At 40.1% G+C, this 20,108-nt stretch overlaps 1 protein-coding gene across 1 annotated transcript in view; it reads left to right on the top strand.

Annotated features, from left to right (window-relative positions):
- The first annotated feature begins 2,276 nt into the window (after positions 1–2,276).
- Positions 2,277–20,108, top strand: part of SMAP2 (small ArfGAP2) — a 49,491-nt gene continuing 31,659 nt past the window's right edge. Inside the window, exon 1 of the mRNA XM_081305710.1 lies at positions 2,277–2,824. Within this exon, the coding sequence (XP_081161836.1) occupies positions 2,722–2,824 (103 nt within the window). The 5' untranslated portion in view covers positions 2,277–2,721. The remainder of the gene's footprint in view (positions 2,825–20,108) is intronic.

The raw sequence follows: 20,108 nt of genomic DNA, 5'->3' as shown, positions 1-20,108 counted from the left end.
TCAACCACTGAGCCACATCCCCAGCTCTATTTTGTATTTTATTTAGAGACAGGATCTCCCTGAGTTGCTTAGTGCCTCGCTGTTGCTGAGGCTGGCTTTGAACTTGCGATCCTCCTCCCTCAGCCCCCTGAGCCACTAGGATTACAGGAATATGCCACAATGCAGGGCTGCTGCTTATCCATTATGGGCTAGCAGAAAACTCTTATCAGTTATTCAGGAATCCAGTATAAAGAGTAACCAACATCTTGAACACTGATAGTTGCCATATCAGAGGGAAAGGGAATCAGAAGAGTCTCAAAGTAGCAAATAAATGCTTCAGGCACAAAGTGATGCATCCTTTCTACTCAAACTCATTGGTCATACTCAATCATAAGAGGGCCAGGAAATAAAATCCCATATACAAAACAAACACGCAAAAAGTCAGAAATATTGAGTGAAGATCATTCATTGCCTTCATTTACTATGGGTTAGAGCTGTTTTAAATAAAGGCATTATCTTACATTCATCCTGTGAAATAAGTACTATCATTCCCGTTTTATAGATGAGATAACCAAGGCACCGAAAGGTTAAGTAACCTGCTAAATTCACATGGTAAGTGTTAAAGCTGAGTATTTAAACCCAGACATTCTGGCCCCAAGGTGTGTGTGCTTAATCTCCAGACTATGCCTTCTCTCACCGAATGAAAAAATTTGAGAAGCATTGCCATTAGGCAATGGAACACTAAAGGATTTTGAAGCAGGTTAGTGAGGTTTTTTTCATGTAAAATCTCTCTCTAAAAAGAGAGAGATATGAAGGATCAGTTTATTTAGAGTAAGACTTAAAGCAAGAAGGCTATTTTCAGAGTGAAGGGATGAAGATGAGAAGGGCTTGGAGTAAGACACAATCACCAATTAACTGAGTAATCTGGTTTGGTTTGGTCTGGGGATTGAATCTAGGGCCTTGAGCATGCTGGGCAAGAGCTCTATCACTGAGTGATCTTGACCCTCTCTTTCATCAACTAAAAAATGGCTAAAGCAATACCTATTTTGACTTTTTATTTCTTTTTTTTTCTTTATTGAAAACAGTTTATAAAACGTATATTCACGAAGGTCTCCTAGGCATGGGTAGAACAGAATGGTTTAGATAGAATTAAATTGTTGTGATTCATTAAATAATAGTAAATTTCAGTTTTTCTCTGATGACATGAAAGTTTTGAGGGGAGACTAGTCTTGGGTGAAAGTGGAGATGCAGGAGAGGGTTATACAAAAATAAGAGGATTCTGAGTTTTTCATCTTACCAGCTTCCCTGATCTAATGTTTCAATGGCAGCCAAAATGATTTGTTTTTCAGTTCTGGGCATGGAACCCAGGGTCTCACACATCCTAGGTGAGTGCTCTACCACTGAGCTACACTCCCAGCCTTCAGAATAATCCTTTAAAATCACAATTCAAATCATGTTGTTCCCCGATCGGTCAGTAGGATGCCTGATACTTAGCCGTTTCTCAGGAACAATTTGCAGAGTGAGTGAGTGAATGAATGAATGAAAACAAGAGCAAGATGGCAGATGTTTTCCTAAAGAAAAGGACAGCCACTAATAAATTATCTGTAGCAAGGTGGCTTTGGACAATGATGTTTAATAATCATTTTTAAGTCATTGCCTATTCTGTGCTATGTTGTAATCACCACCCTCCTCCCAAATAACCTTCAGTATGAGTCTGCTACACAAAACTGCATTGTTTTGTGAAGATGTAATGAATCAAAGAAGACACAGATTCTCTAGGCAGTAGGCAGAACAACGTCCGAAGATGGTGATGGCAGTAGAAAGCTAGTGAATATCAGTGGGAGGCGGCATTCCCATAGAGGAGTGACCAGAACCTTCCGAAAAATGGGGAGAGTGTGATTTCCCCTTAAACTTCGGCTAGGGACTTGGGCCCTTTTATGTGTCTGTTGAAGGAAAAAAAAAAAGCTGGAGGACTTTGGGGTATCCACAACCCGGAAATTACATAAGGATGATAAAAACTTAATTCTGAGTTTTTGTGAAGATTATATTGGGATAATTCATGTAACGTGGTTAGCATTGTGTCTTCCACAGCAAGAACTTAGCAAATGTTTGCTTTCTTCCTTTTCCTTTATTCCTTCCACTCTTTCTGCCAGGCTCCATTCATTCTTCTCCAAGGACATGCAGGGGGCGTGTCTTCTCTTCCTCCGCCCCTACAGAAGCCCCGCCCCAGCCTCTCCCGGGATTGGTTCTTGGGAGGTGGAGCCGAGGCAGCGCCGCGCGGTGGGGCGGGGCGCATGCGCGGGCTAGGCAGGGTGGAGGTGGAGAGGAAGAGCTGCCGGAAGTAGGCGGCGGAGGTGGTGTCCGAGGTGGCGGCAGCTGCCAGGGAAACCGAGGCGCTGGACACACTGCCGTCTGAAAGGCAGGCCCGGGGGTCGGCTCTGCGTCCGGCACCCAGGAAGCCGCGGGCTCCCTTCGCCTGGGCTGAAGGTCCCTGGTCCAGCAACCTCCGCTGGACCCAGGCCTTTCCCTGAGCCCGCCAGGGGGCGCGGCGCCGAGGGGCTGAGGAGTGGGGGGCTGACGCCGCTGACCCTAGAGGGGCGCCGGGAGGTGCGGGAGGAGAGCTCTCCCCCGCTCAGGTGGTGCTCCTGGGCGGGGGACCGGGAGTTCTCACCTCGGACTGAGACGGGGGCATCTGGGGGCGAGGAGGGCGCGTCGCCCTCTGCCCCCGCCGGCACCCTGGCCATGACGGGCAAGTCGGTGAAGGACGTGGATCGGTACCAGGCGGTCCTGGCCAACCTGCTGCTGGAGGAGGATAACAAGTTTTGTGCGGACTGCCAGTCTAAAGGTAGCGCGTTCCTCCGGGTGGGCGAGGGGTCCAGTCGCCGGGCCGCGCCATGGGGATGGATGGCCTGCGTGGGGAGGGGGTTTGTGGAGTTTAGGGCGCCCAAGTCATCTTTAAATGGTAACGCGTGTGGTGAGCATGCTAGGTTTTGTGCGGCTCGGGGTTTGGTGCGAGCGAATTGTGTGTCAGAGGTGGTAATGGTAGGGGTGTGGGGGGCGGTGAAATTTGTGTGTTCAGGTGAGAATGTCTGTATTTCAGGGATTTGATGACTTCTGGGTCAACTGTCAGTCCGGAGCTAGCAGCCTTTCACTTGCAAATCTATGGATGAACTGCATTGTGAGTGTGCGTGCGCGCGCGCGCGCGCGCGCGCTCGTGTGTGTGTGTGTGTGTGTGTGTGTGTGTGAGAGAGAGAGAGAGAGAGAGAGAGAGAGAGAGAGAGAAAGAGAAGAGGGGAGGAGGTGAGGAGGGAGGTGAGATGACAGATAACTGCTTAAATGATTTTTTAAAGGTGGTGATTGTTGCTGCCTGCTCTTTGGTGAGCAATTCCTTCTGTCATTTTACAGCCCTGCTGAGATCTGACAAGAGTGCTTAGGTGGCTTTCTTCTTCCAGGATGTGTGCAGAGGGAAGCTGCCTTATGCAGTGACACAGTGCGGATTTCTAGACAGCCTAGCCCCGGTTTGTGGAGTGCGTTGGAGGCCTCATGTGTGTGCTGGCAGAAACTAACAGATTTGGGCTGTAGCGCAGGATCAGTTTTATCAGTGGACAAAAGGAAGCAAAGAATTCATCATCGGATTTGTTGCTTCCATAGTGATTACTCTAGTAAAGGTGAAATAGTGTAAATTGGCAGAATCATTTAGTCTTTGTTTCCTGTGCCCTCAAAATCCATGATATAATACAATTAAAAATCAGTATGATAGGAAAGCTTGGTTATTAGTGAAATGTTTACATTTAACATTTATAGATACAAATTGCAATATTTGGGGGGATATTATTCATTTACTTTTGTTGGTAATGCAGAGGATTTGCTAGGGCTATTTGCCATATAGCATGTTGGATATATATATAGTATAAAAATTCAAATGTAAATATATTTATTTTGAAAAAGGAAGATGTTAATCAATGGTTTCACTTGATTACCTTTTTTATTTTGAATAGGTTATGTAAGGAGGACAGAGGAATGATGCATTGATTTAGTTACCTAGTAGTATATTTTAGTGACCTCTACCAATAGGTAAATGAAATTTGTCATTAGGAAAGCAGATCCCCAGACTTCTTTTCCTAAATTTTTACATTAGCAAGAATTTATTTAAAAAAGTATTTTAGAATCAATTTATGTTGAGTAGGTTAATTTCTTATAGATTGATCCTTGTTAGACCTTTGGAGGATTCAGTTTAAAATTTGTGAGTTTTTTGTCTTTACTCAAATTCCCTTATGTCCTTACTTGACAGATTTTGAGTCATAGTGAAGCAACCCACTGATAGCAACCCATTGCTACATTTGGAGAGTCAGATGCCATTTTGATGATTAGTAGCACCCACTCCCCTACTTCTCATATTACTTGTATTCTTACTCATGTTCCAATAAAATATAGCATGTGGAAGAGAGGTTGATTCACCACTTCTTCCTCCAAAATTTTTTCAAATTTTCTGTTGCTCTTTACTAATAACCTTGTTTGGGATCATATGTTGAAATGTTAGTTAATTCTTAATGAGAACTTGTAACTGCTTGCTTCTAAAAACTTATAGCTGCTGTTGATGGTAAACATCAACAGATAGTTACCTGGTAGCGTTGACAAAAAATATATTTGGTTGGAGAAGGAATCTAAAAAACTGTTGGCTAAAATGAAAATTGGATTTGAGTTTGTTTAACTGTATTTCTTGTGTCTTTTCTTAGAAAATTGAGTTCTAATTGTATAGGTTCTGGTGAGTGCTCATCCATTAATATTCAGTCAGTTGATACAGCCTGAATTACTGACCCACAAGTGAATATTTCTGTAATGTTCTGAAATAACTCTTTGGCAACGACTCTTCTTTTTAAAGTCTTATTTAGGAATGTTATTTCTTTATTAATTGATCCTAAAAATGTATAATTTAAATTTCAGAATAGAGAAAAAGCAGGTGTTCTTTTTATTTAGTAGAAGTTTTGTTGGTCCTGGGGTTTTTCATTTTTTGAGCACAAGGTTCCCCAGTGCCTGGGTTCTCTATGGCACTGGCTTGATTTCAGTATGGGGAAAGAAGATGCTTCCCTGATGCCTCTTTAAAAACTCCATTGCTGGGGCTGGGGTTGTGGCTCAATGGCAGAGCACTTGCCTATCACGTGTGAGGCACTGGGTTCATTCCTCAGCACCACATAAAATAAATAAATAATAAAATAAAGGTATTAAATCCATCTACAACTAAAAACAATTAAAAAAACCCCCTAAGCCCAAGATGTGTTTTCTCATCACCAAAGACCTCGAGCTAATGTGATCTTTAGGGGCAATTTTTAGACTGACTTAAATAATGATCAACAGAGGACAAAACTACTGAAAATTCCAGATATGTCAGTGGTAACTCTGGCTAATTGAGGCCCAGTTTCATTTTTGAGTAAGATGGAATGTGTCATACTTTGTTCATATTTGGAATCTTACTGGTCCAAGGCTTGGTCTTTTCTCTGCAGTTCCTGTGCCTGGAATAAACCCCCAAGCAACCTCCTCAGACACTATGGATTAAACTGGACACTCCTGTTTACCATGAGAGGATCTGCCTTTTTGTTGATTTGAATACTCATGTCCAGTATTGGGACTCTCCTTTATCAGTCAAGGTTTATGAGAAATTGGGAGCTGTTTAATGAGCAAAGAATTTAAATGGAAGAAATTTGATGGTCTTGAGGAATATTTACTTCAGACTGTGAACCTTGAGAAGAATTATATATATATATATATATATTTTTTTTTTTTTTTACTTTTTACATCTCCTACATCTTGTTTCACCACTAATTACCACTGCCTCTGTTCCAACTCCTATTATATATTTTTAAATTTAAATTTACTTTTTGAAAAAGGTAGCACTTTTATGTGGTTCAAAGTTCAAAAGATCCAAAAGACAACATGTATAGTGAAAAGTCATTATTCTGTCCCTGATCCCTCAGCCACTTTTTTCCCTCCTGGCAAGTAACCACTATTGGCAATTTCTTACCTGACTTTTGAGAATAATATATGCCATGAAGAACAAAGGCATTTGAATATATTACTTTTAGTACTTTTATGCAAATAGTAGCATATTACCCACAATTCTTAGTATCTTCCATTTTTCAATCAACAATACAACAGTATAACATGGAAATGATGAAAGTTCTCTCTCCATGCACATTGCATTATTTAAGGTATTGTGTAAGGCACTATCCAGGATGTCTTGATTAAGTTGGAAGATATTCTCAAGTGATTTGGAAGACAGCTTCTCTCATTGGAGGCATCTTAGAAAGTGTCCTAGGCCCTTCCATAGCATTTATAAGCCCATCTTTCAGGTGGTAAAGAGGCAGAGTAGTAGAAGGGGCAGTAGACTTTAGAATGGAACATGTAGTTTAAATTCCTTTATTCTTTTTACACTAGCTTTGTGATCTTTAGCATGCTACCCAATTTTCTCACCTTAATTTTTTTTTAACTTTAAAAGATGAAAGTACTTTGAAAACTAAAATATTATCAAAATGTAAGCATCATTTACTTTTACCATTGTTAATCTTATTTTTTAAATTCTGATTTTGTTAGTTTCACTTTTTTACTTTATTCATTTACAATACTCTAGTTACTGGAAACCACAGTTAGAATGACTCACCCAGTAAAACCCTAGTCTCTAAGCCAAAACCATTTCCTATATATGGGAGTTCTGACATTTTTGCAGATTTACTTTATGGTACTCTTGAGGATGGCCTCTGGATATTCCCTGACTTTTCAGACTTGCATGAAAGATTAGACCAGTAAATTTCTTTGTGTGAAAATGTTCTAATACAGTTCTAAATTTTAATTTCTGTTAATTAATCTTTAGTTTTTCTTTCATTTGTTTTCCATTGATAGCTAAGATAGCTAAGTTATTGCTTTTTAGATATCATTCCTTAGAACATAATTTTCCTGTTTGGTTTTTCTGGGTTTTTTTGTATTGGGGATTGAACCCTGAGCTATATTTTCAGCCCTTTTTATTTTTTATTTAGAGACAGGGTCTCACTAACTTGCTGAGGGCCTTGTTAATTTGCTGAGGCTGTCCTGAATTTGTAATCCTCCTGCCTTAGTCTCCTGAGTCTCTGGAATTATAGGAATTCTCTACTGTGCCTAGCTTTCCTGTCAATTTTTAATTATTTTTAGTTATATTGGTGGCATGTTTTGAGAGCTTAAAAAACCTATCAGATCTAATAACAGGAGGAGTTCTGCTTTCATTTCTGGTTGTTAAACATCCTTCTATAGCTAAGGTCAAATAATTTTCTAGTTTTTTTTATACCTTCATTTATTTATTTTTATGTGGCCTGAGGATTGAACCCAGGGCCTCACATGTGCTAGGCGAGTGCTCTACTGTTGAGCCACAACCCCAGCCCAACTTTCTAGATTTTTACAGCTAATACACCTTAACTCGACAGTCATGGTTAGATTGACACAGTTTTACTGAAAGTAATTTATCAAAATCCCCATTAAATTGTCTTTTTTTTTAAATGTATTTTTTACTTGTCAATGGACCTTTATTTCTTATCTATATGTGGTGCTGAGAATCCAACCCACTGTCTCACAAATGCTAGGCAAGTGCTCTACCACTAAGCTACAACCCCACCCCTAAATTGTCTTTTAATATCAACATGCTAAACCTGTTCCTTGGGAGATAACTTTCCTATTTGTTCTCCTTGTTCTTAAATATTGCTCTGTGGCAGTGAGGAAAAAAAAATACAAAATGCTGGATCTATTGGGGGAACCCTTTGAAAGTCTGAGATCCCATACTACATATATTTATTCAGAAAATATTTCTTTAAATTTTTTTTTAGTTGTAGATGTACATAATTTCTTTAATTAATTTATTTTTATGTGGTGCTGAGGATCGAACCCAGTGCCTTACATGTGCCAGGCAAATGCTATATCACTGAGCTACAGCCCCAGCTCCCAGCTCTTAAGCACATGCTTTATGTCAGATACTCTGCCAGGACATATGGATTCAAAGATAAGATCTTTTTTTTTTTTTTTTTTTTTTAAAGAGAGAGAGAGAGAGAGAGAATTTTAATATTTATTTTTTCTTAGTTCTCGGCGGACACAACATCTTCGTTTGTATACAACATCTTCGTTTGTATGTGGTGCTGAGGATCGAACCCGGGCCGCATGCTTGCTAGGCGAGCGCGCTACCACTTGAGCCACATCCCCAGCCCCAAAGATAAGATCTTTGATCTCAAGGATTTTACTGTCCAATAGGGAAGCAGATGTGTAAAACAAATACAGATACAACGTTGTAATTATCATTGTGGCATTGTGTACAGGGAACAATGAATGGGTTGGAGAAGGAAAACTGTTTCACAGGAAGTCATGGCTTCAAAGAGATAATTAGGCTGTGACTTAAAGGATAAGCAGAACTTTGCTAGGTGAATTTAGGGGACTTTTCATTCCAGGAAGAGGAAACAGAATGTGCACAGCCTCCAAGGTGTGCTGTATGGTTTATGTGTGTGGGTAGTTTCTTGTCCACACGTTGGGGCTTGTCAAGGGGTAGAGTTTGTCAACTAGTCAGGGGCCAGTAAAGTTAAAAGCCCAGTTCAATGGGCTCTCCTTTCCTCTTAACATGCTTTATGGCACTGAAATTGTGAATATGCATTATGCTTTAGATTCCCTGTTGTATAAGAAATTCACAGTGTTGTAGGTCTACCTGCTGGTCAAATGAAATGCTTTCTAATTGCTGAATATTAAGAAAGGTCTGGGTTTAGTGTGCACAAGATGTCAATGGAAGTGTACCTTCATGGGTACATTAAATTACGTTAGAAAAATCTAATGAAATGCCAGCAGTATGTAGTACATCATCTCTGGAGCCAGTGTTGTTGAGTTTTGAGGTTGAACATGCTTTTATGCTCAAGCAGGTCATATTTTGAGTATTTGATGTGTGCTCTTGATTGTATAAGGTACCTTGCATAAACAGGTAGGCACAGCTTCACCTTTTGGGTATACTTTGCAGCAAATTTTTTTTTGTTTCCAGATATATCATAAACTACCTTCTTTCTGCATTTTTCATCTGATGTCATAGTATGTAGGTGGCAGCTTTCTTGGGCATAGTTGTCTGTATAACCATTCATCACATGAGTCATTGCCTGTTTCTCTTCTCCTGCCTGAAAATTCCATTTTGGAATAATATCATGCAATCAGTGACTCTGATACCCTACTCATTATGTACATTGCAGCTGGCTTTGTATGTTATGTTGACACAGTCTACCTGTGTTGTGGAGAAGGGATAAATTAACTTATTAGAGCCAGACTCTTCTTTATCCAGATGATATCCCTTGTGAAAAAGATGCCAAGCAAGAATCTGCATAAAATGCACGTGTTTTACATTCGAAGCACACAGTTCTTAATTTTGATGTTATGTCTGCTTAAATCCTTATCATAATTGTACTTCTGTTTGAGCAAGTGACCAGTTTATATAGATATTAATTTTGAAAAAGTTCTGTATTGGCCTCTGGAATGTAACAGTTCAGCATACCACATTGAAAGATAGGAACATAATCTATGTAGAGTAGCACACCTTAACATTACTTCACTTTTACCAGATTCCTTCGTTTTTAAAGCAGTATTCCTGTATTGGTTAACTTTTTTTCCTTTTTTTGGATACTGGGAATTGAACTAAGGGGCACTCAACCACTGAGCCACATCCGCATCCCTATTTTGTATTTTATTTAGAGACAGGGTCTCACTGAGTTGCATAGTGCCTCACTTTTGCTGAGGCTGCTTTGAACTCATGATTCTACTGTTTCAGCCTCTCAAGCCTCTGGGATTACAGGTGTGTGCCACTGTGCTGTGCCTATACTGATTAGTTAATTTCTTTATCCCTTCCTTCCTTTCTTTTGCACAGAGGATTGAATTTATGGGTACTTTACCACTGAGCTACATCCCCAGTCCTTTTTATTTTTTATTTTGAGACAGGGGCTTGCACATTTGTGTAGGACCTTGCTCAGTTGCTGAGGCTGAACTCCTCCAACTTGATAACCTCCTACCTCAGCCTTCTGAGTTGCTGGGATTACAGGTATGCTCCACCAGGCCTGGCTATATTAGTTTAATTTTGTAGATTATGATTTGCCACACATGACGTGTCCACAATAGTGCTAGCCTTTGAGGGCAGTGGTTTGGTCCTATTTTGTTTGCTGTGGTCTTTCCAGCAGTGAAAGGAGTTGACAAGACCAGGCTCTCAGTAAATCTTTGTTTGAATGAATAAATGGATCTTGTCATCTATATGTCTTTTGTTTTTCATTAGAAGAGATCTTTTGTAGATCTCTTTGAATAATTGTTTTAATTCTTAGAAAAACTAATTTCTGAAAAATAAGTTTAAAAAAAAAAAGCTTTGAAGTCCCTGTTTAATGGTTTCCTTATTAGAGAAGCAAACCACTATAGGTCATAAAAGCAGAGGGAATTTAATATTGAGAATAGGTTACACAGGTAAGAAGCCAAGAAGCTAAACAGGGGCTGGTGAGGCACTCCAGGGATTAGTGATACTTTTGAGCTATTATGCCCCTAAGGAAAATAGAAAAAATATCACCAAGGTTGAGAAGTCCTAGCTCTTTAATATGAGCTGGAAGCGTGGAAAGAGGAGCTGTCCAGTGGTACCCAGGCCAAATAAGAGAGAGAGAACCCTGGCTCTTGCCTCCTCCTCTTGCCTCTTATCCCCACCATACCTCCTGTTGAGGGAACTTATCCAGAAATCAGTTGGCAAGAATGCCTGGGAGATGTAGTGCCCTGTGAGAGTGGAGCAAGGAAGGGTAGGACTCAAGTGCCAGCAAGTAAAGACAAAAGCACGTAAAACATCTCTGAGATACAGTCTTTTCCTCATTTGAGTTATTACAGGCAAGAGATAGGAAGGGTTTTCAGGCAGGTACAACTTGGTGTGCTTCTAAAGGATCTTTGTTGCTGAAACAAGAATTAGTCCCAGGAAGTAATCTAACAACTCAGTCATAGCCTGTGTAAGTAGGGCGTGTGGCTAGGCAAATTGGCTTCTCTTGAATTTGTATGTGACTGTTGGCCATTTCGAGAAATGATTTATCATTTTTTTTTCTTAGGAATATGGGTTCCCGCCCTGTCGATTCTGGGAAATTTTAATCCTAAGCATGGTGTAGCTACACTGATATATTTAGTCTTATCTACAACTGGAGACCCGAGTTAGAATACAGAGGATGCACAGTGTTTGAGGATGCCAGCCTTAAACCTGGCTTAGGCTTTCCTTGACAGTTAAGGTAATTGTGGTGGGGCTAATTTTCCTGGTGCTGCACATCTTTTTTACTAGTCTTGTTAGTTGCTTGGTTGGTTCCCCCCACAAGTTCAGCTAGTTAGCACTGGGTAAGAGAGGAGAGATCACTGGATCTATTTTCTTCTACATTAAACTTGAAAAGTGTTTTGTCGTGTAAGGAATGCTGCTGCTGCTGCTGCTCCATTTAAAGGCAGAGCTTCCCAAGTTGTTGTTAATAGTTTTCTTCTTGATTATAAAAGTATTTGAATTACATGATACAAGTTCAGCACTTTCTAGAAGTGCTTTTTTTTTTTTTTTTTTTTTTTTTTTTTTTTTTTTTTTTTTTTTGGTCAATCAGGTCACCTGCATTTGGGCCCTTGCTACATTAATGGACTTGGTGGAACTAGGCCAAGAAAAGATTTCAGTGCAGTGTGAGGGTGTCTGCTTTACTTTCCTTAGAGACCACAGATAAGGGACCTTCATTGTTTGAATAAAGTTACCAACAGTAAAAATCATGTAGGTTTTATTGTTTTTTACTTTTTCCAAAAAGATAATTTTCTCTTGGCAGGTATTATTGTAATTTGCAGATATAATGAAAATTTGTAATTTGGTATTTTAAAAAGCATATCCGGCTGCTTCCCAGAGTAGCAGCGCTTTTCAGCAAGGCCATTTTGGTTTTAAAGGTATACCTTAAAAGGCACATCTGTGCGTTTTGAAGCCTCTTGTTTAAAATTCTGATATTTTGCAATTGTGTTTGACTCTTCCCTTTTCCAAACTTTCTCCTTTCCTACCCCACTCTTCTGGATCCTATATTTCCCAACAGGCTTTGTGAATGCTGGTCCATTGATGGCTGAACGGCAGGTACCTCCCCACTGGAAAATCCCAGAGATGAGCCAAATCTACCTTCAGCTGTGGCCATCCAACAGCGTAAGGTGGCCCTGGTTGTTGTCTTCAGTTTGTCCCACTGTCTTCTTCTCCCCATCCTCCCTCTTGTGCAGCTGAAACTTGCCCTGGGATCCCACCTTTGTAACATGTCACTGGGTAGTAATAGGATTCTATTGTTCTTACTACTTTTCATTTTCAATTAATGTGAAGTGATTCTCTGACAATTTCTGTTGACCAAAACCCTCTTTTGAGTATTTCCTATAGGCATGCTGGTTTGCTTTGAAGTATAAATGGGATAAATGTTTATCTAAGTACTGAATTATATAAGGCAATTTGGAGAATACCTTGTTGATTATTTTTAAATTTCAAGCCAGAGCTCTCAAACAGAAATTTCTTAGTCCCCAAGATGAGAACTGGATTCTTCAGGCTTCATTTATTTCTCCTCACCAAGAAACCAAATGTGTAATGTTCCCATTTTATGTATTTAGAACAAATGGCAAGAGGGAGAGACCTTCTGTCAGCTGTAGTTGATACACTTGTCCTTACATAGTGGTTGGTCCAAATAGTGTCTTGTTTTTCTTTTTTCAGATTATGCTGTTTATTGCAGCAGTTGATAGTGAAGGAATCAACCATAAATCCCCAGACCTCTACTGTAGAGCTTGTATCTCTAGATGTGGGTTTACATGTTAATCCTGCAGTGTTACTTCATCTCATTTGCCTGAAGTGCACACACAGTAAATTTTGTTGTTTGCCTTCTTCCTCTTTTCTTGTCTAACTGGAAGTCCCCAGATGTGTGGATTTAGAAATGATTTCTCTAATGTTTCTAGCTTTGAGTTTAAAAGTTTGTCATGTAGTATTATTTGGATGGTTGTTTTTGCTCTTAAGCCTTTGAAAAACAATTTCTTACAGGATTTTCTGTATGAGCTGGTGGCAGCTTATGCTATAGCATAAAGATCCTGCTGGAGGGGACATTGGTGTCTTTTTGGTTTTTTGTTGGATACTTTATCTCATGTGATAACTAATACAAACCCTCAGAGGAGAAACAGGAAGGAAACTCCTGTTCTTACTATGATGCTTACAGCAGAGCTAATGAAAACCAATTTGAGTGTGACAACTGATTTGAAAAGCAAATAAGCGTTGAAAGCATTTTTTTTTTTTTTCTGAAAGAGAAGCTATTTGGAACAGGGTTGACTTTGTTGCTCTGAAAGTGGGCATGAGAAGTTTGGTTAGAGTCACTGTTTCAGACAGAGAAATTTGAGAGAAGATCTTTGCCACAGTGCAACTACTGTATGAGCATTCCCTGCTTGTAGGAGAGCAAAGAAGCTTCATTGAATGCAGCATTGGAACCAGAAAGATTATAGCTTAGCACCTCCATATATACTATATGGTTCTGAGCCTTGTCTGTGAATAGAAGCAGCCTGACACAAGTGCCTGAAGAGTCCATATTATGGCAGAGTAAAAATAGGTCCCAGTTTCATTAGATTTCTAATGTATTCAAAGAAAAAAAATTGTTGTCATAGGAACAGATTCCCAGACCACTTGGTTTTTGTCTGCTGGTATCTGAAGAAGTAGGCAGGTGGGAGAGTCCTTGTGCTTATTTTCTGAACATTAAACACTGTTTTTTTTTTTTTTTTTTTGAGAGAGAGAGAATTTTAATTTTTATTTATTTTTTTCTTAGTTCTCGGTGGACACAACATCTTTGTTGGTATGTGGTGCTGAGGATCGAACCCGGGCTGCACGCATGCCAGGCGAGCGCGCTACCGCTTGAGCCACATCCCCAGCCCCTAAACACTGTTTCTTTAAGAAGCAGAGATTTCATCTTTTCTGACTATGAAAGTTGTCCATACTCGTGAAAAAAATTATTGGAAAGAATGAAAAAGCAGATTGATGCAGAAGATAGTTTCCATAATCCTCATCATAGGTTATTTACTTGAGCTTATACCACAATGATGTTATATCATTATTGTTTTGTATAACATTTATTGTAAGCTTTTTCATGACATTAAAACGTCATTGTGTCCCATCATGGGAATAGGTCATTATTTCCTTAACTTTTGCTTAATTGTTGAACATTTGGATTTCAGTTTTTCAATAAAATAAGTAATTGTACAATGCCAATTTCCGTGTTACTCTTAGACTGAAAGGTGTTTATGCGTTCAGTTTTAAACTAATCATTGGGACCCTCTAATTTTAAAAAGTTGTAAGATAACTTGCTTTAGAACTCTCATTCTTAAAATGCTTCATTGCTGTAGACACCTGTTGGGGGAAGGAGTGGAGAGCCACCCTGGCTTGACTACAGTTTTATGAACCATATCACAGCAATATGGGCCAGCATTTCACATGCTGTGCCTGGTGTGGGGGGATACTGTTGTGCCATTGATTAGCCTTTTATGTCGTTCACACACTCTTTCTTCACTTAAATTCATATACTAACAAATGGATGGGAGGCCCTATTAGTAGAAAGGGGTAATGACTTCTGCTTTTTTTTTTTTTTTTTTTTTTTTAAACAGGGGCTTTCCTTAGGTTGTAAATGAGAACAGGGTCTGTCTTCATGTCTGTCTTTATATAACTAATGAACAGTGTCTGACAGTTTCTCTGTCCACATCATAAATAGTATCAGTCTGTTAATGTGTGTTCAGATCATATTCTTTTATGTTTTATTTCGTTTTTGACCTTCATACTGTTAGCTCAGATATTTGAAGATCTGTGATATTACAGGAAGCTGAGCAAGTGAATCTCATGGGTGTTTTGTGGTAATTGCTTCTTTGTGCTATTTCATTTGTGTGCTTCTGGCATCTTGTGCCACATTTGAACTTGGAGCTAATCACTATCCCCTAGCTTCTCAGTAGGAGGTTTAGTCTTGGGGAAAATGTAGCAAGGGCTATGAAACAGTGGGCTGAAATAGCAGTTCTTTGGCCCTTTGTGGGATGGGAGTAAATATTTAGATAGTGTTCTCAGGTGCTCTAGAAATTAATAATAACTTTGCTGCAGTTTTAGAAGCTCTTGGTATACTCATTGGAATAGATTTCTTTAGTTTGAAAATCTTTGGCTCTTTTGAAACTGTGATTGTATTCCTAGAGACCTGCCCTGAGTTTTTCTGCATAGTATTTCCTGTCCAGGATTTTTCTATCCAATATGGCTGCCATCTTTGACCTACCCCATTGTACCACATCTTTTGACTGTGTACCTTATTATACTGAGTTGTGTAACATCTGGCATTTGAAACATTACTGTCAATATTTTCTTTGTGAAAGGACAAATCTCCACCTTTTGCTCTCCTTTAAGCCCGGGCTGTTTTGATGACTAACATGCAGCATGCCACTGGACTAATCATTTGTACTTTGATCCCAGAACTCATTTCTATTCTACTGTTTATTTAGAAATGAAAATTCTCTAGCTTGATTGGATATGGTTGTGATTCAGTTAAACTGGCATCAGTTTTCTGTGTGTTTGCTATTGATTGGGCCTCCTTTGATGTGTTAGGGAAGCTGCTGCACTCCATTAAATAGACAGAAGTTCACATATTCATGACCTTTTATGGGGTCTCATTTGTCAACCCAGAAGGTTCTGCATAGAGCCTCTACCTGGGTGAAAGGCATGCATTTCCCTGGGAACAACTGGAAACATTTTCTGCCTGGCCACTTGGGCTTGAGCTTTCTAGTATGTTACACTCTTCTTCCCTTTTGGGCTTCCTTTTGAGGAAGGGGAGTGGGAATGGGAAAGGTTATGACTAAGTCTTCACACACAATCTCAGATATTGAGTTTCCAAGCAGCACAGTGACTCATATGTTGTAATAAAAAGAACCCCTGAAGAACAAGATACTGATTTAGTGTTCATTATTGAGCATCTACTATGTATAACACATTTGGGGTATGTAAAGATGATTCTACTTCCAGTCCAACTGGTGATCATTTCTTCTGTGAACTTGGGCAGTCCAAAATCAGGTGGCCCTGTAGCTTTGGGCCTATAGCAAGGGCAGCATATCATGACTGGAGTGCCTGGTGGAACACAACCACTTAGATTATGAGCCAGGAAACAAAGAAGAGGAAGAGACTGAGGTCCCATGATCCACTTTGAGGTTATACTCCCAGTGACCTAAGGACCTCACTTAAGGCCTCACCTCTTAAAGTTTCTACCACCTCTCAGTAGTGGTACCCTGGGGACCAAAATTTATTTAATACATGGACCTTTGGAGGACATTCATCTAAACCATAGCAATACTCTAAATGTTTATCTGTTTATAACACATCAGGAAAAGAGTCTTTTCTGCAGAATTTGTATGTTTTTTATATCTCACTTGTTTCAAACTAAATGGCATAAAAATGGTTCCTCAAGAACAGGATTTCTTGACATCAGCACTATTGACATTTTGGATAATGACTTGTTTGGGGGACTGTCCTGTGCTTTTTAGGATATTTAGCAGCATCCCATGGACTCTGCCCACCAGATGCCTAGCACCAACTCCTCTGCCAGTTGTGACAACCAAAAATTGCTACAAAGATTGACATTGCCTCTCGAGGAGAAATTGTCTTGGGGGAGAAGGTAGACTGATTGAATGTGGGCTGTTTTTCTCTGTTGATTTTCACATTGTTCTTTTGATGCTTATTAGCTATTTTGTCAGCATGTGTATTCTGTGCTTATTGTTATCAGGAAAATGCCAACACTTGATTATGAGGGAATTTAATGATAGTAATACTAGCCTGCTGTTGGCCATTGGTGGAGGTGGTAATTGAAATGTATGAAATCATTTACTTACAAAGGCTATTGGGTCAGCAACCTAGGAAGCCCCTTGTTTTTTGAATTGTGGATTAGGACTTGGTCTTTTTATCTGGAATCCAGTATTATGAGCTTACGTACCCAGGGGAAGAAATTAATCTGTCATCTGTGTGGTGGCATCAGGAATCTATCCCAGGGATGGAGGATGGAGAGCATCCTCATGGATCAGGGACCACCTCACCCTTCTTAAGCACCTTCTCCTAAAGGTACCCCACCACATACTTCCACAGGCAGGCTCACTTTGCATTTGGTATTGTTGTGAGGATATAAATAGACAGTGGTTGTTGCAAAAGAGGAAGTTAAAGCTTTAACCCAAAGTAACCTAAAAAAATAGGGAACTGAATGTCCCCAGAGAGTGAAGACAGTAACTTCTGGCAAACCAAGTTAGTGTTCATTACCTGAAGTGAGGTCATGAGTGCTAGGGAATTAATTTAATTATAATGTCAGATTTTGAAACATCAGGTCCACCTGGCTGACTTTGAAATACTTGCCTGGCTGTTAGCTCAGTGATCTCTCTATATCCACCCACTCCCCCAACCTGCCATTGGCTATTGAAGTAATGATTTGAAATATATTAGATTTCTGAGGGGACTTAATTTTTGTATTTGTTACATTTGCTATAAAATGTCAGTGTAGGTTAAATAACTTCTTTGTATGTGGCACTGAGGATTGGATCAAGGGCCTCGCACATGGTAAGCAAGCACTCTACCACTGAGCTGCATCCTCTGCCCTTTTCATTTTATTTTGAGACAGGGTCTTGTTAAGTTTTCCAGGCTGTTCTTAAACTTGTGATCTTACTGCCTCAAGCTCCTGGGTAGCTGGGATTGCAGGTGTTCACCATTGTGTCCAGCAGTTTGAATAACTTTGAATTTGCTCCCACTGTTCCCAGTTTTCCTCATCTCTTTAAATTCATTTTCTTCTCTGGGTCAGGTACAGAATGGTGCTGAGTGGGGTAGAGCATGTTCTGTGGGCATCCTTGTTGGGATGGACTGGGATCCTAAAGCTAGATTCTGACACTTAAGAGTGCGTCATTCAGACCCTGTTCTTGGGTCCTAGTAGGCTCTGTGTTCCATTCCAGCTGAGGGTTTGCTGGAGTAACTGCACATGAAGCTTTCAAGCCAAGCAATTGTTTGTACTGAGATAATCTCACTGTTTGGCTCCTAATGAAATAACCTTCTTCCTGCCCCCAATGAAAGCAGCTATTTTTTTGTTTCTGCCCTTCTGTTTTTAGAGAAGCCCTGTCTCAGCTACTATTCTTCTAGCTTATTCATAAATGCTTAAGCAGGGCCTTTGTGTAGGAGATTAGCTACAGCTAAAATATCATGGACTAACTGGGAGACAAGGAGCATCATAAACACCCTTTCCTCTGATTTTCTATGTAGGGTACTACAAAATGTCACTTTAGTTTGAATGACTTTTTTTTTGTGTGTGGTATTGGGATTGAACCAAGGGCCCTCCATGTGCTAGGCAAGTGCTCTACCACTGACCTGCATCTCCCCCCACTCCACCCCTCTCGCCACCCCCTCACCCCTCCACCCCCGTGACCAGAATACCTAACAAGAATAACTTAGAGGAGGAAAAGTTTATTTTGGTTCATGGTGTCAGCATTTCAGTCTGTGGTGGGCTGACTCCATTGCTCTGGGCCCAGGTGAGGCAGAATATCATGGCAGAAGGGCATGGTGGAGGAGCCCTGCTCTGTCCATGGTGGTCAGGAAGCAGAGAGAAAGCAATGGGAAGCAGCCATAGGGAAGATGAACCCTTCTAAGGCATGCCCCCAGTGATAAACCTCCTTCATCCACCTACCTGCCTACAGTTACTATCCACTTAGTCCATTCAAACTAAGATGGATGATTTAGGTTACAGTTCTCATAATCATTTCACTTCTTAATATTCCTACATTAACACAGAAGTTTAGGGGAATACCTCATATCTAAACCATAGCAGATACTTAAGTTACTTTTGTGTGGTTCTTCTATAATAAGTCATTTAAAACTTTATTCACATAAGAAAAATACAAAAAAAAATTATATTGTATTAGTTTTGTTAAAGGAGACAACAAAAATAAAAATAAAAGCCAACAAAAGAACAACCTTAGAGCCAGGTGTGGTGGCATGTGCCTGTAATCTTAGTGGCTCAGGAGGCTGAGGCAGGAGGATCACTAGTTCAGAGCTAGCCTCAGTAAAAAGTGAGGTGCTGAGCAACTCAGTGAGACCTTATCTCTAAATAAAATACAAAATAGGGCTGGGAATGTGGCAGTGGTCAAGTGCCCCTGAGTTCAATCCTGGTATCCCCCCCCCAAAAAAAAAAAGATAAAGAACAACTTTAGAAGAGTGTGTGCACCAGAAAAGGCCATGAAGTACTGCTAGAGTTGGAATAGGAAGGAGAAAAGGCTTTGTGGGGAAGATTTTCATGAAAAGCTCCCTTACCAGTAGCCCCTAAGACCTGTGAAGGATCTTAAGTTGATCAGGAAACTGTAAGAAGCTCTTCAAGCCTTTTAAAGGAAACGTTTCAGTATCAAGTAGCTTCTTCAGATTGACTTCTGATAGTTTGGGTGGTTCCATTTTCTGATTCACCCTTTTCCTAGTTTCAAGTTGCCATTGTTCATGTGGTGCTCTAAAAGAGCAAATTTATCACCTCCAGCACAGTTTCAGTGGTGGATTTTAAGCTGGCTTTCTCTTTTACTTACAACCCTGTGTATTCATATGTTCAAGTTGTCCAGCATTTTTACTCAGTTCCCACACTCTTTGCTTCCATACTGAGGCTTCTTGGGAAAGGCACTCCCAGACTTTCCTAGAGATGAATGTTTCAACCATACCGTCTTTTATCCTCAGAAGTTGTTCTTCACTCTTCTGAGGTGCTTCCAGGGAGTGCTGGGTGCCAGTTATAATGGAATGAAGGACTTTTGATGCATCTTCTAGGGACCTCAGCTGTGTTTGAAGGTGAGCCATCATTGTTTCACTCCATAAAAACCAAAGCTTGGTTCCTAATGGACTTAGCACTCCACTTATCTTTTTGGGGGGCTCACTTTTATTCTTTGTTGAGTAAGACTGCAATGTGCTCAAGGGAAGAGGTGGGCCTCTTTGTTTTGTTTTACCATCAGAGGAATGGCCTCCATTGGAAGCAACGGGAGGCCTTCGTTGGTTTGAATAATCAATCAAATCTCACTGACTTCCCAAGAGTCTTCAACCAAAGCAGAAAATC

This window comes from Spermophilus citellus (genome assembly GCF_964194105.1).
Source record: "Spermophilus citellus genome assembly, chromosome: 9".
NCBI lineage: Eukaryota > Metazoa > Chordata > Mammalia > Rodentia > Sciuridae > Spermophilus > Spermophilus citellus.
Note: the sequence above shows the minus strand (reverse complement) of the source record. Positions and strands in the feature narration are given on the sequence as shown.